Source organism: Coffea arabica, chromosome 10c (assembly GCF_036785885.1).
Source record: "Coffea arabica cultivar ET-39 chromosome 10c, Coffea Arabica ET-39 HiFi, whole genome shotgun sequence".
Classification (NCBI taxonomy): domain Eukaryota; kingdom Viridiplantae; phylum Streptophyta; class Magnoliopsida; order Gentianales; family Rubiaceae; genus Coffea; species Coffea arabica.
This window is the reverse complement of record NC_092329.1, coordinates 13907844-13933257: the sequence shown is the minus strand read 5'-3', so window position 1 is coordinate 13933257 and position 25414 is coordinate 13907844. Positions and strand designations below refer to the sequence as shown.

General features: G+C 33.4%; 2 protein-coding genes across 3 annotated transcripts; one reads left to right on the top strand and one right to left on the bottom strand.

Annotated features, from left to right (window-relative positions):
• The first annotated feature begins 783 nt into the window (after positions 1-783).
• Positions 784-2885, top strand: LOC113714822 (transcription factor TCP23). Its single transcript, XM_027238917.2, has one exon. It carries the CDS (start codon positions 1183-1185, stop codon positions 2407-2409), a length of 1227 nt encoding a protein of 408 aa, XP_027094718.1. The 5' UTR covers positions 784-1182; the 3' UTR covers positions 2410-2885.
• A 2500-nt stretch (positions 2886-5385) lies between these two features.
• LOC113715110 (uncharacterized) lies at positions 5386-10393 on the bottom strand. 2 transcript variants are annotated; one of them, XM_027239281.2, is made up of 2 exons: positions 10042-10393; positions 5386-5817 (listed from the first exon to the last, which is right to left on the bottom strand). In XM_027239281.2, the coding sequence occupies exons 1-2, from the start codon at positions 10115-10117 to the stop codon at positions 5594-5596; spliced, it is 300 nt and encodes a 99-aa protein (XP_027095082.2). In that variant the 5' UTR covers positions 10118-10393; the 3' UTR covers positions 5386-5593. The 2 variants fall into 2 exon arrangements, with proteins under 2 accessions (XP_027095082.2, XP_027095081.2); XM_027239280.2 differs by having other exon boundaries at positions 5386-5844; positions 10042-10262.
• Positions 10394-25414: the final 15021 nt, after the last annotated feature.

Sequence of the window (25414 nt, the reverse complement as noted above, 5' to 3'; positions counted from 1 at the left end):
ACACACACAGCACGCACACACTACTGATTCTTTTTGAGAGGCAATCTTCATCATTGTCTACTTTGTATACAACTAATCTCAATTTTAGGTCACGTTCGAAAAATATTATTATTGTCGTTTTTTTATAATCACATTTTTCTATCACTTTTTTTTTTCCACATATATCAAATCGTTACAGTAATTTTTTCATGAAAAATGATGGAAAATGCAATCCAAACACAACCTTATTAGTTTTCTTGTTTCGTGTTTAGATTATTCTCTAATTTTCACTACTATTCATGTTTTATTATCAAAACAAAGCGTATTTATTTATTGTGATTTTACTAAATTACGTTTTGCTTGAGAAGAATTATCGATATATCAAAATTACGAATGGAAAAGAATATGATATAATAATACATAACAAATTAAACTGATCTCGTACGATTATAGATGCATACCGGTGACAAAATCACCTTATTTATACGATAAGAGAGTGTGTATTTTCATTGGTGATTAAGAACAGATGGAAAACGGCATCCTTAGTTGAAGTATATATGTTTTCCAAAAACGATACCAAAACAAGGACAAGCTCCATATGTTTAAATTAAACAAAAAATTAATTCAAAGGAAATTATTTTGGATAATTTTTTTACAAAAATACTGTAATATTTTTTTAATATAATATTTATAAAATAAAAAATAATTAAAAAATATGTTAACGTTACAAATAAGCCAGTGTATAAATAAGAAGGTGCGAATCGAACAATAATTCTCTCTAGTTTTTAGTATGATTAGTATGAACTCTTTCCTTCTTCTGTGCTGCAGTGTAGGCTCCCACACCTACACACACTTACACAAAGAAATAAGACAGAGGAGACAGCAGTCAACCACAAAAGAAAGGGGAGGAAAGTAGGAAGCAACCCCACTACTTCCACTTGGGAATTCAGTTTTGGCTCAAAAGACTTTGCACAAACAAGAGAACAACAACAACAACAACAGCAACTTGATCTCCAAGCTTTTTTCTCCTCTCCTTTCTCTTTCTCTCTGTTTCTCTGCTGTGCTCCACATCCAATTTTTTTGGCAATTGGATTGGTCACATATGTTTTGAAAGAATCAACCAACCCCAAAAACCCAAAATAAAAAAAAAAAAAAAAAAAACTCCGTATTCAAACCTCCCTTCCCCACAAACCAAAAACCAAGATGGAATTTATGGAACCTCATAGCAAAAACCAAGCCAATACTAGTAATACTAGTGCCTCAGACCACCATCATGCACCACAACAACAAGAACCCGGTGGACCTGGGTCGGGTCAGGCGGCCCCAGTTGGCGGGCATGGTCCCTTCATGGGCTCCATTTCCATGCATTCAAGAAACTTGCTCTCTTCTTCCTCCACCCCTTCTTCAACCACCACTACTCCCACCACTACCACGGCTCCCTCCACCGCCTCCAACAATAACAATAATTCGAGTGGCAATAAAGTCGCCAAGAAACCCTCTAAAGACCGGCACACCAAGGTGGACGGCCGCGGGCGGCGGATACGGATGCCCGCCTTGTGTGCTGCTAGAGTTTTCCAGCTGACTAGAGAATTAGGCCATAAGTCCGATGGTGAAACTATTGAATGGCTGTTACATCAAGCTGAACCGGCGATTATTGCTGCAACTGGAACCGGTACAATTCCGGCGAACTTCTCGTCGCTTAACGTTTCTTTGAGGAGTAGTGGCACCACTATTTCAGCTCCACCTTCTAAGTCTGCACCACTTTTTCTACACGGCGGGAGCGCGACCGCTATGCTGGGGTTTCATCACCAGCTCGGAAACACCGGTTTTGCGCAAGACCCAGATGAGAATTACATGAAAAAGAGGTTCAGGGAGGATACAACCGGCGCCACCTCTCCATCAGCCGCTAAACCGGAGAGAGCCGGAGTACAGGATCATGAACCGGGTTCAGAAGCAAAAATCGGTTTGGCTCAGCATTCCGGATTTATTCCAGCTCAAGCCATGTGGGCAGTTGCACCGGCTGCTGCTGCCAGCGTGGGGAGCACCTTCTGGATGCTACCGGCAGGTACCACCATGTCGGCAGCTGCTGGTAGTGGTGGCGGCGGAGGTGGGAGTCAGCAGGACCACCAGTTGTGGCAGTATAAGGCGGCTCCAACAGCTATGCAGAGAATTGGGGGTTATGATTTTTCGGGCGGAGGCCGGTTCACTCCGGTTCAACTCGGGTCGATGGTATTGCAACAATCACAGCCGGTTCAGCAGCTTGGTCTAGGTGTCTCAGAGACTAATATGGGAATGTTGGCTTCTTTAAATGCCTATAGTGGTGGTGGAGGTAGTAGGGTTGACTTGGGCATGAATTTGGAGCAACATCACCATCAAAGCCAGCCTCAAGGTAGTGATAGTGGTGATGAAAATCCAAAAGATTCCCAATAATTTCACCCATGATCCTTTATTTTTGCTTTGTCTCTTTCCTTTTCCTTTTCATTTGAGTGTGCACATCCCCTCTCTCTCCTTTTTTTATGATTCAGTTGAGTGATTGTAGAATTTAGTGTCACTAGGTGAGGATGATGTTCATTGTATATTTTTATTTTGGTCCCTATTTTTTTCCTTTTTCTTTTTGTGGAACAAAAAGGTTTGAAATTCTGCAATTTTTTTTTTCAAGGCTCTTTTAGCTAATTAGTGTGTTCTGGGAGTAGTAGGAGGAAAGGGGGCTGTTGCTTTTGAATTGGAAAAGAAGAATTTGGTTGAATTGGTCTTTGGTTACATTCAATTTGGAGTAACAAGAAGTCCACTTGATAGTGCACTAGACAATTGTATTGAGTGAAGTCATTCCCAACCTCCTTTGCTTTCAAAATATTTGTACATAATGGAGATTGGATTAATGATTGGTTACATTTGATTCTTGACAATCTGGCCCTTTTCTTTTCTTATTTCTGTGTTTGTTTCATAGGAAGCAATCCAAGCTAGGCTACAAGCATAAGATTTTTTTTTCTTTTTTGGTTGTTGACTTGATACTTCTGTGTGAATTAACACCTGTCCTACAACTTGAATTATCCAAGATCCATGGATGCTTGGATAGCTACTTAATGGGCTGTGGGACAGACATGGTTGAAGTTGAGTTTTCAAAATTACATTTAAATTCTTGGATAGTGTATTATTTGAAATATTATTTAGAATAATTACTGTAGCGTTTTTTGTGATGTGATGTATGTGAGATAAAAAGGTGGGTTGGAAAATATATCTATGATGCAAGCGAAATATTATTTGAGATAATTGGGATATCCAAACAAACTAATGTTTGCCATAATTGCTTTGGTAGAATTTAAGCTATGGTTGTCCGAAAAATGTTAGACAGCGGAAGATGTTCCTGCCAGTTTAGATTGCAAATTTTTAGAGTTTTTGTAAACTATATACTGGAACGATGTGATATGATGTATGCGAGATAATAATGTTAAAAAAAAAAATAAAGAAATTTTTCCACAAAAATTTGCAATCCAAACAAAAATTTTCAGTTAAGACGAGGAAATTAGAGGACAAAGCTAAACAACAAGGCATCCTACTATAATAAACACTTAGGTTAAATAAATGAAAATGATTTCAAATTAAGCTAAAAGAAGTAATTTCTTTGCAGCCCAAAAACAAGAATGAAGTGAGGTACAAATTATTCTACTAACAACATTAATTATCTTTGAAAATTCTGTCCCCCGTATTGGTGGGCTGAGCAGTTTCTTGAACTGATATTTTGTGTTTATTGTGGAGTGCTGGGGTAGAATCAATGAAACAGAGAGAAGTTTGTTTCACCCTTTCAATTAGAAATTGACATTTATTTACTCACCATTCCTTTATAAATTCACCACTATTTTCTCTTCCAGAAACCCACGCTAACACACGCAACCAATCTTTAAAGTATTTGATTCTCCAGAGAGAACAACATGGTATCGCTTCAATAATTGGACCTCCCACTTGCCCATTATATGCCACAGCCAATATTCTTTCAGGGTAGGGATTAGGTGTGTATGGGCTTCTTATGCTGTCGATCATCCTTTTACCCCAATTCAGACAACATTTCTTCCACATTTTTTCAGTTTGCTTGATTCTTTCACAAAAATGACCAGTATTATCACTACTATTTTGGCACATAATTTGTATGTCATACTTAAAAAAGTATAGTCTTGTCTCTTTTTGGTAGAAAAAAAATGTCATGTATGGTTCTAGGGAAAAACCACCCCAAAATTTATCCAGAAAGACAGATAATTTTGATCTATTCATACCTTAAACTGGAAAATACAGAAAGGTTTGCTTTTAGGAGTTTTTGTAAAAAAAAAAAAAAAATTGTAACGATTTGATATATGTGAGATAGAAAGGTGATTAGAAAATGCGTTTACGAAAACGTAAAATTTTTTAGTGAAAAATCACAATCCAAACAAAGCCTTAGCAAATGGTCACTGTTACATAAGGTCTCCAAAAAGTAGAAGATGCTGTGTGTGAAACATAATCTATGATTTCATCATCTCTGCGGGAGGAAAAAAGTATGTATGTATGTATGTATGTATATATATGTAAAACAAATATTACTGCAGAAATAAAATAAAAAACCATGTATAAAATTTTTCAATTTTGTTTTTCCTGTCTTCTGGGATAAATAATTAAATCCCACATGAACGTAGAAGTTTCTACAATTTTGGACAAATTGTGCACTGTGGATTGACCCAGGTGTATCTCTGAGCAACAATTTTCCGGTGGATTGCTTATACGTTACCAGGACTCTCTCACCTTTCTCTAATGCAAATCGTTTTCATAAAAGCAAGTCAATGTTTTGTTCTTTAAGCAAAAGACTCAAAGGGATAAGGAAGAGAAATTTCCAGTTTCCATTGTACCTGAAAAAGTTTTTTTTTTTTTTTTTCCAGTCATAAAAGTTGTTATTAACATTAATGCTCGGACCAACAGCCCTTTATGGTCTACCAAAATTCCTCTGGGTAACAACTTGAGCCCTGAACTATTGGGCCAATAGTTCAGTGGCCACCACCAGGGAGGGACTTAAATCCCTCATTGGGCTGTTGGTGAGAGTTCAAACCTCACCAGCAGCGAAAAAAAATCTAAGGGTTCTGCCATAGCACTTCCTTAGTCTAGTTGGATCTGTATATCCACTAGTCCCTACCACAGCCTCCTTAGACTCCCCTCTCTCTAGATTAGGATAGAGTAGGTTATACAAATGTATCGTTGCTAATAAAAAAAAAAAAAAAAAAAAAAAAAACTTGGGCCCTGAAAGGCTCTCTGGAATGCAGGACTAGCAAAAGATGTGGGTGCTATAAGGCTCTCAATTGTACTTTTTTCTATGGCTGCACCCAAAAATACACCTTCTTTTTACCAATTAACAACACTTGTGGTTAACCAATCTGCAAGTCTAAGGCAGCATAATTTCAGAAAATTTATTTCAAAATCAGGATGCGAGAACCATACCAATGTCAAAAAGCAAGACAAAATCAAAGCAAACATGAATATAGTCAAGTTCTTGAAAGCAATAGATTCATGTCTACTGTCTGCACAAGGAGGGATTGGCGAAAGTAGCTTCTATTATTGCCTCATAGGTAGAGAAGGTGGAGAAGGCGAAAAAAATTTATCCAGAAGCAGTCTTCTTTTGCTGGAATATGACGGCAAAAACTGGGACACCAACACCGATGCTGAATGCAGTGAAAACTCCAAGTGACATCTTCAAGCCCTGGTTCTTCATCCTGTCCAAGTTGTACATGTGCTTAGCATGAAGGTAATAAGGCTCATCATGACCATGAGCATGTCCTCCTCCCATTCTCTTAACACCACTTGAGTGGAACCCTCTGTTTGCTGTCACAAGATTGAATTTCATTGGTTCTGATGTACAAAGACTACAATTTATCAAGGAATTCACAGTTCCATAAATACAAGTTTCAAGCATAATTCATGCAGATTACAAAGTGACAGAGGTAAAATAATGCTAATCTTAAGGATTCAAGGTATACTCAAATTTCGTGAAGAATTGGGACTCACACAGAGAACAAAGTGCTTAGCTTGCTTTGAAGTTTGTCATAGTTGCTAGGGACTTTGTCTCGGAATGCTCACATGACATAGAATCACGACACTAAATAGGTAGAAACAAAGTGCTTTGCCAATATGGTAGTTTGTCATGGTTGCTAGGAAAAGTTTATAGCATCCATTTCCCAAAAAGGAGTGGTTATTAACTTCAACATCACAAGCAACAAATGAGTAAACAACAAAGGAAAGAAACGTCACCAGGCATATCATCACAACAAAGATGTACGACCAAAAAGAAAGCAGTAATCACTAATAGCTTAACCTCTCGAGATTTTGCTTGTGATAACGAGAAGATAAGTTCCAGTTCCTTTTCAGATAAACTATTGACGCTAACACGAACACAAAACACCTTACTATTTAAGATGAAAAAGAAGGTGCAAGGATATATTGCTTTTCCTCAAAAAAAAAAAAAACTCCAGGAGGAATAGAACTGTTCTCTTCCCTGCCTAGACAAATATAACTGATACCCTCTTTCTAGAGGTATTGAACTGTTCTATTTCTTTCTGCAATTTTCTCCTCCTCCGCATCTGCATCTCCTATCTTATTCCTACAACATACAACACCTACAAACTAGCCAATAGGAGGGTTAGGATGGATGATAAAACATAACACAGGGAGGTCAACGAGACAAGGAGGATGTCAGATCACTTCAAAGCAAAGTCATTTAACTTGCTGAGGCGGTAGAGCAGTTCCAACAAATCAGCAAAACTGCATAACAGTAGACAAAAAAATGCCTTACATGCCAATGTCCTGAATAGAGGCAAAAGGAACTGATTCAGATTGGAGGTCTAGGTGAGGAAGGAGAAAGAGGGGGAAGTGGGGACAAAAAGGCATTGTAAGAGGCCTATAGAGGCAGAAGGATTGAATTCGATAGGAGGTGAAGGTGAGGAAAGGGCAAGAGGTGGAAGGAAGACTGAGTAGGCATGGAGGGGAGGGACAGAGTTTGAGGTTTGGTACGAACGAAGCCTTAACCTTATTCAACATCACTGTTTACCCATATGCCATCAAGTTTCTTAATTTCCATGTCTAACCACCACCTTCAAGATCCATGACTCACATTGCACTAAACGGTTTCCAAAGACAAGTCTATCACAACACCAGGATACCAGTATTATGCACAGTTGCACACAGATTATCTAAGAGGAGTAAGAAGATCATTAACAAAAGTTTTGCACAGTTGCACCAAGATTATATCACCAGAATGGGTCCAATAAGAAAACTTGCCACATAACAATGTCAGACACACCCAAAACATCTACTTCAAAATGTGCATAGTTCAACTAACCGGATCAACTTGTGGAACAGTCTATCCCAAATTTGTTCCATTATGGAAATACAGGTTATATTTCAAAATTTATTCGGTAAGAAAATCAGATTATTGCACTCCTTTCCTCCGATGCAAATTGAAAGTAAAAGTTCCAATGTAGTACAAATTCATTATACTTTCAACAAAAGACACATTCAGAAAAAAGAAAAAGAAAAACATATATGATGAACTAGAAAAATGGCAGCAACTGCAGAAATACTGATGGAACTTAATGAACTTCCTACATAACTGAAGTAATTAATATATGATACTTTCTACTTTTTCAAAAAAGCTATTATTTTGACAAACTAAAAACAGTTGATACTTCAACTAAAAGCAAATGGAATGCCATACCAGCATCACATAAATTATAGATGCAGCAAGACTTAGCAGATCACAACAAATTTACATCTACTTGTCAACTTTGTAATTTAGGAGATCAAGAGGAATGTAAGAATATCATATTCTATCAATATTTTTGCCAGAACAAAAACCTCGAAAGATCAACTTTGTCATCCAAAACTCAAGTGCAAGATGCAAGGAAACAGTGCAATTAATGAGATATGAAAGTTCGTAAGACTGTGTAACAGAGAGTCCAAGCCAACCATGTTCCTTAGAATCTTAAAGTATATCTTTCAAAACAGTGGAGGAAAGAAGAAGAAGAAGAAGAAGAAGAAGGTCAAGTGAAATAATACGAGGTTTTGCCCTTTACTTTTGACTTAGAATTTAGCATGCAGCTAGTTCCCATTCAGAGCTATGTAGTGTATGTGAATTGAGTGGTCAGAATCAAATAGAGAATAAACTGGTTTACCAGCAACACAAATTGAAACGAAAATATGCCAGAAACAAAAAATTCCACATACTCTTTCCCTTCCAAGTTTTCATAAGAATAGGCATAAACTTGTATACCCAACAAAACATGAACATTAAGGTAACCAATTGAGCAAACCAATTCATCAAGGAAATTCTATCCTACCACTCCAGTTATATTGTGAAACTTTTTTAAATGTAGGGCAATCCCCTCGCTTTGGTTGCATAGCTAAGCAGCAAAGCGTCCATGGAACCCCTGTGATAGAACACTTAATTTGCGCCCATCGCATTGAAAATGCGCCACGTTTAATAACCTCTCTCCGTGGAATACCACGCCACCCCTTCTTTTACGAGGGAAGCACTCGGCCTAAGGCACTGGAATAATTTCTTTACCCCAGAAAAAAAACTGACTTTTTTTGCTCCTAAATTTTCTAAGCATCAAAAGATCAACTGATGTCACTTAATAGACTTCTTCATCGTTGTAATAAACCAATAAAAGTATCTACCATTTGAAAAATAAAAAAAAGTTTAGCAAAATATTTTCGCTCATTAAAAAGGTGCAAAGAAACACCTTAAAACAAATGGGGTATCATACAAGTTTTCACAAAAGCTGAAGTGTAACAAAGATTTAGCAAACCACAGGAAACTCTACATCTAATCATAAACTTCAAAATAATGGAAACAGCACCAATTCAAGAATATCATACTGTCATACAGAGTCTAAACCATCCCCAACAACAACATCAATTGAAGTATTACAAAATTGCATTAAAAATTTCATAACATTCTCAAACAGAATCACAATGAAATTTCCCCTTAGAATCTCAATTAACCATAAAAACTAGCCAAAAGTTCCTGTAGTTTTGAAGTGGCAGACATGAGACCTTGTTTGCTTTCTGAATGTTACCAGTACATGAAAATGACAGAACAGGAAATATATCTCAAGAATCACACACCATTGCAGTAGCACAAAAGTATTTGATTTAACCAAAATATGCTCCCTATCCAAGTCAAAAAATAAAAGTCCAGGTTGTAACCACATCCCCGTAACTTCAAATTTAGCACATAGCTCAAAACCAAAATCATTCAGTAGACTTCAATGGGTTGAATGGCAACCAAGTTCACGCTACATCTGCCAGAATCCAAAAAGCTTCACACACCATCCTCCTTAAGATATTCAGAAAACAAATTGAAGAGAAGACATCAAACTTGACAACCTCAGTAAACGTAAAAAACTCTTAATCTCTCAAGCAAACCATTTTATTGATAATTTAGTGATACGCTCAATTCCATTAAAAATATGCTATATTTCACTTCAAAATGTAGGGCAATCCCCTCGCTTTGGTAGCATAACTAAGCATCAAGGCAGTAATGGAAACCCCGTGATAAACACCAAATTTGCACCAATCGCATTGAAAATGTGCCAAGTCTAGTAACCTCTCTCCGTGGAATACCACGCCACCCCCCTTCTTTCATTAGGAAAGAGCTAGGCGCTGCTGCAATTGTTCCCAAACTCAAGCAAAGTTTAACCATTCCACTTCTTTTTCCTAAAAATTCCCAGTTCATATCAGGCTTTCTTTGTCCATTCCATCCATTATGGCACAAAAGAACAGACAACATAACAAAAGATTCAATCTTTTCTTTTTTTTTTTTTTTTCCGGGTAACTCGAGAAAAGATAAAAATCCTAGCTATAGACAAAACACTCCCTGGAATACAGAAAACCCATAAAAATCCATAGATAAAATCAGAAACCCATTAACCAGATCTGAAGAAATCACATACAGAAACAAGGATTGCAATTTTACATGACATGTTGCAGATAAAACATTTCTTCTCTTAGAAAAGGAGAAAGGAAAAACAAGATGCAGTAGAAGCTTACTGGACTTGGAAAGCAGTGATTCGGTGGTGGTGAGGAGCTTGGAGGCGCATGATCTCATCCCGTTGTTCAACGCCATATCTTACACAAATCGGCTGTTGCAGGCAGCAAAACAAAGAAGAACAAGAACAATGGACCAGCGAAAAGGGTTTCTGCGGAGGCGGGGCTACACTATGTCTACTTAGGGCAGGCGCCTGCTCCTAAAAAATGAAAATTCTAGTTTTAGGAAAAAGAGTTTTTGAGAAATTTATTTTGACCCTGCTAATTTCTAATTGTGTCACCACTAATCAAAGAAAATTGTTCATATCAGGAATTGATCTTTACGAAAATTCTTTTATCCTGAATAATTGGTTTTTTATATCTTTATATATATATATATCTAATAATAACTACAGTATAATATAAGAATCAGTTCTTTGTTACTGTAGCTACTCCGACGCTACCACGTGGCACGCTTGAATGAGAACTTCAATGTTTTGTAACTTTTGTTCTACCTTCAAACGGCACTGCTACCACGTGGCACGCTTGAATGATTTTTGGATCATGGAGTGTAATGAGAATGACTTCGGCTATGGGCTGCAAAGTTCCTCACGTAGGCTGGTCATCATATGAGTGTGGCATTAAACAACCATGCACATCTTTCATTTGACTACTAAAAACTAACACAAATAGGATATTTATGTATAGATATACACATTGTTCTTTTTACTTTTAAACACTGACTATATTATCAACTCTAAAATTATAAAATTATTTATACGATAAATGTAAAAGCAAAAGGGCATGAACAATTTATTATATTTTTCCAAAAATATGATTGCAATTAAATTCTTTCGCCCAGGCAGGGTGGACCGGTGGAATTGCTGTGCATAGCACAGCCAATCGAATATATATATATATATATATATATATATATATAATATAAGAATCAGTTGGTTCTACTATAACTCCTTCTATGATGTGGCACGATGGGAGGTAAAGTTTGCATTTCTTTTGTTGCCTTGACATTTATTCTACCATTATAAGAATCCAAATGAGCTGCAAAAATAGGGCCATGAAATAATGATATGATATGAAGTATGGTAAGAGAAGGGTAGTCCAGCCACTTGCTATGAAGAAAAAAAATGGAAAATGATCTAAACAATCTATTTTGTGGTATTAAAATCAAAGAAAAAGCCTACAAACAGTAGGTGTAAATGCAAGCTTATTTATTTAGAAAGTAAATATAACTATATCATGCGTTTGAATTTATATTTTAGGTTTTTTCTATTTGTTTGGGATTTAGAGGAAACAAATCTACCAAAACTTATACTATGGCTCCAAAAAAAAGTATAAGAGAAACAAAACTCTTTTATTTTATTAAATGAATTCTTTTTTATTGTCAATTTTGAGCTATTGGATTTGAATTTATCAATTGTTCTCCTTATAGTTACTGTTGGATTGTTAACTTTGTGATGCACTTTGTTAGAGTTTAAAACCTTTGACCATTATTTTTTTTAGATATTGTCCCTGATTTTTAGATATGTAGGGGGCAAGCTTATTTGAGATGAAAATCAAAGAGATTTCTATCATATAATGTCCATGAGCCAAGAAAATTTCCAGATAATGAGCTTCCAGTCCTCTAATTATTTGTTTTCTTCACAATATAATTCAATAGTGCAACCTCATGCAAAAAAAATAAAAATAAAAAAAATAACAGGACTATACTATTCCAAGCTAACAGAAATAAAAAACTAATTTTTCATATATAATTGAATGGTTTCTATACTATAAAAAATAAAGAGTTTAAAATAAATACTTCTTTAGAAATTGGTATATTTTTAACCATGCACATTTTCCTTTATACTACTAAAAGATGACAAAAAACGAGGGTCTGTTTGGATTGAGTGTTTTTGTGCCTGTTTTTGAAAAACTGTTTTTCACATTCCAAATGCTACAGTAAATGTGTATTTCAAAAACAACTTCAAAAACACTATATCCAAACAATATATCAAAAACAACTCCAAATATATTTCAATTATGCATATTTAATTTGTATATTTTAATAAGTATATTTCAATTTGTATATTTTAATTATGTATTTTAATATGTATATTTCAATTATATTTTAATATATTTTAATTATATATTTTAATATGTATATTATATATATATATATATTATATTAATATAAATATATTTATTTCAATTATGTATAATATTATATATTTATATAAATACATTTATTTATATTTAAATTTATAAATATATTTATGCAATTTTGTTTTATAATATATATTAATGTGTATATTTCAATTATGTATATTATATATAAATTATATTATATATATTATACATTTCTAATATTATATATTTATACATACATATTATAAATATTTATTTTATTTATAATATATTTTATATATTTATAATATATTTGCATAAATATTATATGTTATATAAATTGTACATAATATAATATATAATATATTATACATTTATATAAATGTACATTTATACATAATATTAATACATTTATACATTTATATTAATTATATTAATACATTTCAACATAATATTAATACATATTTATAATATATTAATTTATACATTTATATAATATTTATTTATAATTTATACATTTTTAATAATATACACTTATACATTTAAATATACATTTATATTATGTATTATACATAATATAATACATTTATACATTTATATTAATATACATAATATTAATTTTACATTTATACATAATATTAATACATATATACATTTATATTATTTATATAAACATATTTCTACATAATATTAATATATATTTATAATATATTAATTGATACATTTATAATATTCATTTATAATTTATACATTTATAATAATATACACTTATAATTTATAATATATTTATAATATTCATTTATAATTTATACATTTATAATAATATACACTTATACATTTATAAATATATTTATATTATGTATTATATATAATATAATACATTTATATATTTTTATATGAATATATAAATATATTTTTTTATAAATATCTATAAATGTATTATAAATGCATAAATGTATATTTATATAAAAATTATAATTTATAATTTATACATTTATATAATATTCATTTATAATTTATACATTTATAATAATATACATTTATACATTTGTAATAATATACATTTATACATTTGTAAATATAAATGTATTATAAATGAATAAATGTATATTTATATAAAAATATAAAAATTATAATATTCTAAAAATACTCAAAAATATGTTTCAAAAATACCTCTAAAAATAATCCAAAAAAATCTATAGTAAAAGTTTTTCATATAGTTTTTGAAAAACAACCCCAAAAACAACTAATCCAAACGGACTTGTTTTTCAGATTCGAAATGCTACAGTGGTGTTTTTGAAAAACAACCCCAAAAACAGCTAATCCAAACGGAGCCGATGTTTTTCGTGAAAAAAAATATGCACATTTTTCTTTTTATTATTAAACATCAACTACGTTGTTACCTCTAAATTTGTAGAGATGTAAAGAAACCAATTTAGTTCTCAATTGAAAAAAGTGTCATTTCATGGTTTGAGAAAGAATTATTTTATGGTACAAGATTTTCTCTAAAAGAATTGAGGTGGACAAGGCAAAAATAGAAGTAATTGAGAAGATGCCACCTCCAAACAATGTCATGGGGATCCATAACGTTCTTGGACACACGATTTTTTATACATTTTATTAAAAATTTTTTCAAGATATCTAGGTCATTATGTGATTTATTAAATAAGAATACCCATTTTATTTTGATAATAAATGTTTGATTGCGTTTGCTAGGTTGAAAAAGGAGTTAATTTTGGTGCGTATAATTACTTCACTAGATTGGTCTTTTGATTAATATGTGATGTAAGTGATTATGCGGTAGAAGCCGTTTTAGGACAAAGATGGGAAGGAAGGCTGCATGTGATTTATTATGCGAGCAAATTGTCCAATGAGACGCAGTTTAATTATGCAACCATGGCAAGGGAACTATTAGCGGTGATATTTGCATTGGAAAAATTTAAATCCTATTTAGTAGGATCTAAATTTATCATCTATACGGACCATTCCACTCTTAAATAATTGTTTCATAAAAAAGATGCAAAATCTCATCTAATTTGATGGATTCTCTTATTGCTGGAATTAATGTGAAAATACAAGATAAAAAGTGATTGAAAAACCTTGTGGTGGATCACCTTTCGCGCCTAGAGTTGTTAATCTTAGTCCCTATCTTTTGATATTTACAAAACATATGAATAATACTAATATCTCTTCAAGATATACTTTCAGTTATAAAGCAAATCAAATTCAAAAATCAAGTGCTATTGAAAGGGACAAAGATTGTTGAAAGCTGTTGGACGCTTGTAAAAACAGGATCGGACGTCCGATAATCATTGCGCAACTTCGAACGCATGAGGAACTCCACCACCGGAAGTCCGAAGGAAATAAGATATTTTCCCTAACTCACTGATCTCGATCGGACGCAAGCATCGGACATCCGATAGGTTCGTTCAAACTCGACGAAAATTATTGGACGCTCACAAAGACAATACCGGACGTCCGATAGAATTGAAGAAGATTTTTCAAACTCATTGCCTGCTGTCGGACGCATGCTTCGGATGTATCGAACGTCCGATACTCCAACGGCTAGTTGACTCTTCAGCTACTTTCTATCCGTTGGAAGCATTAATGAGGCACTTTCTTGGTCCTATATAAATAGTGGTTGGCCAGATATTTCAAACAACTTTTGCACACTGAAAATACAAAAGATCTAGAGTAATTTTAATAAGAAAACACTCTCCACAGAAAATTTGTAGTTTTAATGGTGTGAGATTCATTGTAAACTTTTCATTTGTGAGTGAATACTTCATGAGTGCAGCTCTGTGAGGGTTGTCATGAGGGATAGTAAAACTTCCTAACTTGACCGAGTGAAGTTCGGGGTAAGAAGGAGATGAACATTTCTTTGTACACAAGAGTGATTGTAATTCATCAATTTGAAAAAACTTGTTTGAATTAATCTACAAACTCAAGAGGAGTTGGGTAGTTAATTGGTTTACAATTCTTTCCTTTTTATTTACTTATTGTTACGTTTGTGATCTTTACATTGCTTATCTCTTCTACTTCTCTCAAGTGATTTTATTCATTCATTAATTGATTCATTGTGTGATCACTTAGAAAAGAGGATAAATTTCATATTGAGCAAAAAGTGCCCATAATTAATTAGGTTTTTAATCAACCTAATTCACCTCTCTTAGGTTATTTTCGATCCTTACAATTGGTATCAGAACTTGGTCTCCTTAAGATTAAGTTCAATCGACTTAGGAGTAATAATGACAATCAATAATGCCATATTTTTTGAAGGACATTCTGTGATTAAACCACCTATATTTAATGAGTCAAATTATGTGAGTTGGAAAGAAAGAATGATTATCTTTTTACAATCAATTGATATTAAATTGTGGTTTATTATTAGCGCAGGTCCATATAATGTCTCTCTTATAGATGAAAATACTCATAGATCTAAACCAAAAACTAGAAATGAACTGACTACTGTAGATAGAGCTCATCTTACCTTAAATGCGAAAGTCATGAATGTGTTATATTGTGTTTTAAATTCAAATGAATCCATTAGGGTCAAAGGGTGTAAGTCCGTTAAAGAAATTTGGGACAAATTTAGAGAAGTCTATGAAGAAAGTGAGAATGTAAGAGAACAAAAGAAGTCTATTCTAGTTACCAAATATGAATTGTTCAAGATGGAATCTCATAAAAATATTGATAAGAAGTATTGTAAATTTAATGACTTCATTAAGGATTTAAAGGTATTGGAAAAGAAATACTCTCTAGGTGAGAAAAACAGAAAAATTCTGAATGATTTATCAAAGGATTGGGAGAGTAAAGTGACTGCCATTGAAGAAGTTAAAGATCTAAATTCCTTGCTTATTGAATCTCTTATTAATTCTCTAATCTCTTATGAGTTGAAACTTAAGTCCAAAGTATAAGAGAAAGAGGATGTGAAAGTAAGAAGGAGCATTGCTCTAAAAGTATTTCAAAATAAAGATGATTCTGCCTCCCTAGATGAAGAAGATGCGAAAGTTGATGATAGTGATCTAACTCTCATCACAAAAAGTTTTAAGAAAATTCTCAACAAACGAAGGTTCAGAAAAGGAAGAAACAGCAACTCATTCCCAAATGAGATCAGCAATACAAGAAACAAAGGGAAGCAAGAGTTCAATAAAAAGCAAACTGATAAATGTTTTGAATGCGGCCAACCTGAACACTACGTGAGTGAGTGTCCCATGAAGAAGAGAAAAGTTGAAAGAAAATCAAGATTCAACAACTTTCAATTCACATGGAATGAGTGCAACTCCGATGGTGAAATTGAAGAGGAAGATGAATCTACTCAATTGGCTTTCATGGCTATTGGAGATGATGAGGTAACAACTTGTAACTTTCAATTTGATAGTGATAATGAAACTGATGATGATCTTGAATCTTTCATTAAAAAAATTGCATGATAGTTTGAAAGAATCTTATGTTAGAAACAAGGAATTGAAACACAAAATTAGTTTTCTTCTTCAAAACAATACACGCATTTTTCAAGAAAACAAGAAACTAAAAATTGAAAATGATTTCTTGAAAAAGAATGCTTGTTAGAAAAACAAGGTTTTGTGAAATGTTCAAGGAGGAACAAAATGATATGAAAAGAAGAATGAATAATTTAACTGTATTACTCCAATATCAGAAACAAAACTGCTTTCAAGAAAATGGAACAAAACCTCATGTTGGCACTTATGAGAAGAAGATAAATTCTGCTGCAAATGATTTTGCTATTTGTAAGAGAAAACAAGTAAGATATATTAAACTTGTTCATATAAATAATTCTTTGATTATGTGTAATTTTTGTAATAAAAAAGATCACATGAAAAGTGATTGCTATGTGAGAAAGAACATGAGAAAAGACATGAAATGCATGTGGATAGTTAGACATGATGCTAACTCTCAAGGACCCAAAAATTAAAGGGTACCAAATATTAGTTCTTGAACTCTTGAGTAGGTGAATCTGGTGAATATTACTAAGGAATCAAAGTGGGTGCTCAAGATACATGACCGGTGATCCATCACATTTTATCAAATTCAAGCCAAAGACTAGTGGCAAAATGACATTTAAACTAAAACAATTGGAGTAGGAGATATTGGTAAGATCGGTGAGATTCTTGTTCATAATGTTCTTTTGTAATTTTCTTTTGATGTTTCTGATATTTTGAACTGAATTTTTCTTGATATTTTTTAATATGACTGAATTTTTATGATGATAAAAAGGGGGAGAAATAAATGATGCTGATCTAATGATGATTTGCTTTGATAATTATTTTGATTGTTATTTCTCTGTTTGATACTTCTTTTGATATCAATTCTCTGTGATATGTTGGTAAATATTGGCATGTTGGTAATTGTTGAATTCTGATATCACTTCTCTGGAATACTGGATTCTCTATTATTGTTGCTGAATTATTATTGCTGACTTTTACTCTCATCTTATGATGACAAAAAGAAGGAGAAATGAATGCTATGTGAAAGAGGGAGTTTTCTGTGATTATAAGTTTGGCACTTAAAAACATTTTTGATGCATTGAGTGAGGGGGAGCTTATGGCTCAATTATTTCTTCTTCCATCCATTATTTTGTCATCATAAAAAAGGGGGAGATTGTTAATCTTAGTCCCTATCTTGTGATGTTTACAAAACATATGGATGATACTAATATTTCTTCAAGATATACTTTCGGTTATGAAGCAAATCAAATTAAAAGATCAAATGCTGTTAAAAGGGACAAAGATTGCTGAAAGCTATCGGACGCTTGTAAAGACAGAATTGGACGTCCGATAATCATTGCGTAATTTCGGACGCATGAAAAACTCCACCACCGGACGTCCGAAGGAAATAAGATATTCTTCCTAACTCACTGATTTCGATCGGACGCAAGTATAGGATGTCCAATAGGTTCGTTCAAAGTCAACGAAAGCTATCAGACGCTCACAAAGATGATATCGGACGTCCGATAAAATTGAGATATTCCTTCTAACTCATTGTCAGCTTTCGAACGCAAGCACCAGACGTCCGATAGAATTGAAGAAGATTTTTCAAACTCACTGCCTGCTGTCGGACGCATGCTTCGGATGTATCGGACGTCCAATACTCCAACGGCTTGTTAACTTTTTAGCTACTTTCTATCCGTTGGAAGTATTATTGAGGCACTTTTTTGGTCATATATAAATAGTGGTTGGTCAGATATTTCAAACAACTTTTGCACACTGAAGATGCAAAAGATTTAGAGTAGTTTTAGTGAGAAAACACTATCCAAGGAAGATTTGTAGTTTTAGTGGTGTAAGGTTCATTGTAAACTTTTCATTTGTGAGTGAATATTTCATGAGTGTAGATCTGTGAGGGTTGTCCTGAAAGATAATAAAACTTCCTAACTTGACCGAGTGGAGTTTGGGGTAAGGAGGAGGTGAACCTTTCTTTGTATACAAGAGTGATTGTAATTCATCAACTTGAAGAAATTTGTTTGAATTAATCTACAAGCTCAAGAGGAGTTGGGTAGTTAATTGGTTTGCAATCTTTCCTTTTTATTTATTTATTGTTACGTTTGTGATCTTTACATTGCTTATCTTTTCTACTTCTCTCAAGTGATTTTGTTCATTCATTAATTGATTCATTGTGTGATCATTTAGAAAAAAAGGATAAATTTCATATGGAGCAAAAAGTGCCCATAACTTAATTAGGTTTTTAATTAACCTAATTCACCCTTTTAGGTTGTTTTCGATCCTTACAAGAGTACATTCCTATTGATGATCAAGTTCCAATTAAGGAGAATTTTTTGGATGTATTTGTCTTAGCACTTGCTAATTATCTGTGATATGTGGATTTTGCCAATTAGGGTTTAAATTATCACCAAAAGAAGAAATTCTTGCATGATATTAAAAGTTATTTTTAGGAGGAACCATTGCTCTATAAACATTGAGTGTGTTTGGATTGTAAGTTATTTGCCCAAATATATTTGTTTACATCACCATTACGATTTTTAATACACCTTTTTATCTTTTCAATTATCTTTTTATCTCACATATATCACATCACAAAAAGTGTTACAGTAAAAATATCTCAAATAACTTACAATCCAAACACACTCATTGTATTGATGGTATAGTACGTAAATGTATTTCTGAAAATGAGATACATAATATTTTATAATATTGTCATAATATAGAAACAGATGGTCATTTTAGCACTTCAAAAACCGTTGTTAAGGTATGCCAATCGGAGTTTTATTAGCCAATTATATACCAAAATGTTAAAAAATATGTTACAAGTTGTTAGGAAATATGTTAAAAGTTGTGATGCATGTCAAAAAAATTGAGAATATTTTTAAAAAAATGAGATGCCTCTCACTATTTTCTTATAAGTTGAGCAAGTAGATTCGATGATGCATTTTGGGTGTATCGTAAGCATTTAAGATTCTCTTGGGGATGTCACCGTATTGTTTAGTATATGAAAAAATTTGTCATTTTCCTGTAGAGATTGAACATAAGACTTATTGGACTATCAAGATAATTAACATGGATTTTAATTTTGCAGGTTGTAAAAGATTGCTTGAATTGAGTAAATTCGAGGAACACCGACTACATGCTTATAAGAATGTCAAAATTTATAAAGACAAAGTTAAATATTAGTATGATAAGCATATTATCCCTAAACAATTTAAGATAGAGAAAAAGTGCTTTTATATAACTCGTCTTAAATTGTTTTCGAAAAAACTTAAGTCGAGATGGTCGGGATCATTTGAAATAACTCAATTATTTCCTGATGGAGCAGTGGAGGTTGTAAATGTAAGAAATAAGAGATTTAAAATCAATGGACAATGATTAAAACCTTATTTAGCAGATGAAATCATCCCTAAGAGACTTATCTGTCTTTTGAATGATTCTTCTTCAACCTAAGGAATCGATTATTTTAAGTCGAGGAAACAACTATAAACAAAAGCGCTAACTGGGAGGCAACTCAATATTTTGGTTATTGATGTTAATAGAGTGTGATTTTATGCTTAAATTAGTTTGTTATTTTTCATTTGTAGGAGTTGAAAATGGAAGCAAAGATAACCATTTGAGGTAATAACGGCGAATTTTGATCAAGGAACTCCAATCCTCGATTTGAATCAAAGTTGTTTTTGATTCATTAAAGAGGGGTACAATGCATGTTTTGATTATTTTACATATGCGCGCATTGATTATTTTGATAAAAGAATGATTTAAAATGCATTTGAACAAATGGGGTAACATGTGTAATTTTAGAAATTTTAAAATTTCTGTAGAAAAATTGTAGAAGAAAACACGACCTCAGGTTACATTTTCTGGAGGTTGCATTTTCATTTCTATAAAGTTTCAATAGAAAATGCAAGCTTAAAAATGCGACCTCAGGTCACGTTTTCGTGAGCCTGTGTACTCCCTTTTGCACGTTTTCAACAAAAAACACAGACTCCAAAACCCGACCTCAATCATGTTTTTGTGAGCTTGCATATTGTCTTCTGCAATTTTAAGGCATAATACACCACCTAACCACGTCTTCAGGTTGCATTTTCTGGTAGTTATTTTAACAACAGAAAATGCAGGTTCCTTGTTTCATTCTCTTCTTCTTCTCCAAGGTCACGTATTGCACACACTCTCACACACAATTCACAAAAATTCATTTTTACTCCATTTCTTTGCTAGAAATCATCAACACAATACCTTTGACCTTCTTAGAGCCTTTTTGATAGATTGAAATTTAAGAAAAACAATAAAAAATTCAGTTTTAAAGAAATTGGGAGTTAGGGTTCATAGGATCTAAATTCATCAATTGAAAGTCAATTGGAGTGATTTTTTGTGACAACTCCACCTCCCCCTAAGGCGAACCAAAGGGTTCGGCGGACCGCCTGCCTACCTCTCGCTATGACTCACTCACTCATTACAATCCTCAATTAAATTACAATGCATATCTCACATATTACATCAAGTACTCCATGAATACATATCATAAGCGAAGCGAGTACTAATTTCCAAGCGTAGAATGTACACATACATTCGTTCAATTCTAAACATTCAAACAATCCTAACTATTACACAAGAGGAATCTAAAACTCAAACTGTACATGATATAACTCATTACAAGCGCTTCCTTTGGCCTCGAGCCCTGTGGAGGGGAAAATATTTTGGGGTGAGCTACAAACTCAGCGAGTGACCAGTAAAATCAGTAATCCAACCAGTTTCACAATAATGCATTTAGATGATGTCATGGATCAGTGATCAAATGTATGTTTATTGCTCTTGTGAGCCAGTGAAATCATTGTACTTAAACATCCAACTCTCCAATAAAATCCAGTAACGGTCAAGCAGTACAAGAGAGCCATCGGTGCTCCCATATTCAAATCAAGTGTCATTAAAGTGGAGACATTGGTTCTAAGCACAAGACTTCCAAGAACTCATTGGAGCCAAATCATTTCATGGTACACATGCAAGCACTCATGATATGCAATCGAATAAACAATGCAAAAAATAATTCGAAAAGTAACTTTGCAAATAGTTGTAGAATCACTCACCAACCACAGTTCATGAACCTCATCCATCAAGGCAAGTCCAAACCCTAGATCACAAATATCATGTCAAACAAAAGAAATTCTAAAAGCATCAAGTTCCTATCACCTTTTGGTATTTTAAGCACAATTGAAACTACACTTATCGGATTGAAACGAATCTTATGGCGTTACGAAACTAAGACATATACCAACATTTCTTATGAAAACCTCCAAAGCCAAATCATACATCATGGTCAAAAATTGAAATCTTAGAGAAAAATGGAAACTGTCCGTGAAATAGAGCTTATGGGCAGTTATGGGTATTTCAGTCATTTCACAAGTTACAGTACTCTAAACGATCTGAAATTTTGCAGGTAGATATCTAACGCATATATCTACAACTTTCATGTTTTGTCCAACAGTTGGTTCGGTCTAAAACATGGCTAAATTTGCAGTCCAAGGTGAGTCCAGAAACAAGGAAAAACTGAAATTACACTTCTAACTAACCTGTGTATATAACCACAATTGAACACACAAATCACAAGCTATTAAACACACTTAGTTAGGGCCATAATACCCTTCCACTTGAGCCAATTAATAGCTCCAATACTAATCACAAGAAAGCCCCAATTTTGAAATCCTAAAACTGAAATTTTCTGTACAAACTGAAATTTTTCCGCAACAACCACAACGAACACATAAAAACTCCATTTGACACCATATCAAGCCACCATTCATGGCCAACCAATATTTATCATATAAAATCCAAAAATTCACTAATAAATCAAAAATTTGTCAAACTTTATTTAAAATCATGAGATCATCCACAAAATAGCATATATAACATCTATAATCCACTTTAACACTAGAATAACTTCTACTAATCATATACATGCCAAAATCAAAGAGGAAATACTTAGATAAAGTCTAAAATTTAGTGAATATCATCATCCCAACTTCCAACTCACAAGAGTATCCATAAATCATCAAGATCAGTACTTAATCACAAGATTAAAGAACAAAAAGAAGCTTCTAAGGATTATACCTTCCAATCACCTTGAAAACAAGTAAAGCAAAGCCCTTTCTTCTCAAACCTCTTCACCCTTAGCTTGCAATCACCTTTGATGTGAAGTTCATCGGAGTAGATTTCGGAAATTTAAAGAAACCCCTCAAGATTTGGTGAAGAAATCAAAGGGAAAGAATGGAGTTTCTCTCTTTATTTTTGCTCTCAAGAGGTTCGATCAGTTTGGAGATGAAGAAAAGTGGGTTTTTGAACCCCAAATATGGTCAAAAAGTGAAGACTTAACCATTAAGGAAACTGAATTATGACAGCATTTTGGCCGGATATCCGACCGGATAGGAGGCAGTAGCTAGGTGCATTTTTTTTTTCAAACGGCTAAGCCAATCCGGCCAAGAACTGGCTGGATTTGCTGCTGGATTCTGCAAAAGTCACTGTTCACCAGAATTTTTCCTTTTCTTCTTCTTTCAGGCGTCACAAATTTCTCCTCTTAAAAGAATGTCGTTCTCGACATTCCAACTTTTACTAATCATATCAGAATAGTCCTCGAAAGTCAGTCAAGTGCTAAGAATCACTCTAATCCCACTTATCACTGAGCAACGGGCCAACAAATAGCTAAACAAGTAACCAAAAAAACATGCAAAAGGGCTCGATTCAAACAACTAGCCCTGAGTTGGAAATAAAGTCCCAAATGTTTGGAAAATTCAGGACATGGAGTAGCGTCAAATCGAAAATTTTTTCCACGGTGTGTGCTGGACAACACAACAAGTTAGCATACAGCCATACTTCACCAGAGAGTCTCACTTCGCTTATGATATGTATTCATGGAGTATTTTATGTAATATGTGAGATATGCATTGTAATTTAATTGAGGACTGTAGTGAGTGAGTGAGTCCTGGCGAGAGTTAGGCAAGTGGTTCGCCGAACCTTTTGGTTCGCCGAACCTTTTGGTGAGGCTGTCACATTTTCATAGGATTTTTTTGTATAATTTTCATCATCAAACATATGGGTGGCAATTTTCGATATGACCTGAAAACATGACACGAACATAACACGAAATTAATGGGTTTGGGTTTAGATTTCATCGGTTTGGATCAGAATCGGGTTAGCCATGATAAACCAACAAAAAAAAGGTCAAAATCGGGTCAAAACAGATTGACCCGCTGCCCGTTTCTGAAATAAAAATAAATAAATAAATATTAAAAAATTATCTAAAGACTAAATAGTAAATACCACTACACCAGAACAGCAATTCACTTGGCTGGCCCTAAATGCTCACCCGAAATCCGTTTTCCTCTTAACGGTTCACTACTTCATTTAACCCTAAATCTTTCTTCCCCTTTTCTCCTCTAAAAGTCTAAACGGCGAAACGAGAAAGGGCCGTCTTGCCCTTCACCTCACTTGTCACTAGCAGACGGCGGTTAACAGCAAGCAACGACTTTTCTTCTCTGAGGTCTAAGTAACAAGAAAGGGCTAGCAGCAAGTAATTCCTAATTCTAGATCGATTATTGAAGAAGCGGAAAAGGTATGTAGATTTAGATCGAGCTTAGCTTCTGCATTTTATCTACTTTTTTTTTAATTTTTAGATCAAACTGATGAGATGAAGTCATTTTGACCACTAGGTTTCATTATTGAAGGTGTTCATTGAGTTTTCTTAGTTTCATTCTGTGGTTTGATGCCATAATACGTCATTTGTGAAAAGCATAGGGAACTAATTGCTGTTGAGGTGAATTTGTTTTAAGATTGTGTTTTATAGCTTAATTTATGTAATTTGATTCATTTATTGTTAGTTTTGTGTTCTTATTCTTATTTTAGGTAATCATCTTGAATATAATGAGGTGGACAGTTTAGAAAAGTGTTTTCTTGTATTTACATGGAATTTGGCAAGGTATATGTCTGGAGTTAATTTAAGTGTCCAAAAGCTTCATATTTTGACCACTATACTTCTACATTATCGCAGGGTAATTTCTGTCACTTAAAATGTAACTTAAACATGGCTAGATCTCATATAATTTATTTTTACTGGTCTCAATTAGTGTCATTAGTAATTTAGTATGGCAACTAATCATCCAATATATTTCTTTTTTATCTTTATATGACGTATACTGTTGTTCCAGAATGTTGTGCACATATTTATTTAGAAGTTGCATTCATTTTTTTTGCTTATTTTCAATTAACTGAATGCCTTCACATAAAATTCTGTACTTTACCTAGAAGATCAAATTTTAAAGTGTAGTTGAAACAAAATGTTCCATGATTTTGCTTGAAACAAATGTACATGTTTCATTTGGCTTGTGTTTCATGATTTAGCTTTGTTTTTTCTAGTTATTTTGTCAACTTGTACTAAGCATTTTGCTAATTTAAGTAACCAATTTTGCTAACTTCAAGATATCAACGCTAGAGACATGTAGAAGGATTCAAGATAATTATTAATATCTAAATCAGATAACACATTTAGTTTCTCTATCAAGTTTGATATGAAAGCACTATTATTTGTTTAGTTACTGAATATTTGTTATTTTGTTTCAACCGAAAATCATAGCTACTCAATTGCATAATTCTTGATGATTAACAGATGGATACAAGTATGACATATCCAAATTCGGTCACTATTGAAAAAGATGGTGATACTGGGAGCAGTAGTGATAGCATCGAGGAAACATGCCACACTAACCGGCAATCTCAATTCCTTGACCCTAGTGCAATTGGGAAAAAGAAGTTACCTCCAAAAG

What these genes read in the sequence shown, in the direction of transcription:
- LOC113715110 (XM_027239280.2), bottom strand. Translation starts at nt 10,117, where the DNA reads ATGGCGTTGAACAACGGGATGAGATCATGCGCCTCCAAGCTCCTCACC. An exon ending in ATCACTGCTTTCCAAGTCCA is followed by an intron (nt 5,845 to 10,041) that starts GTAAGCTTCTAC and finishes TTTGTACATCAG; the next exon opens with AACCAATGAAATTCAATCTT.
- LOC113714822 (XM_027238917.2), top strand. Translation starts at nt 1,183, where the DNA reads ATGGAATTTATGGAACCTCATAGCAAAAACCAAGCCAATACTAGTAAT.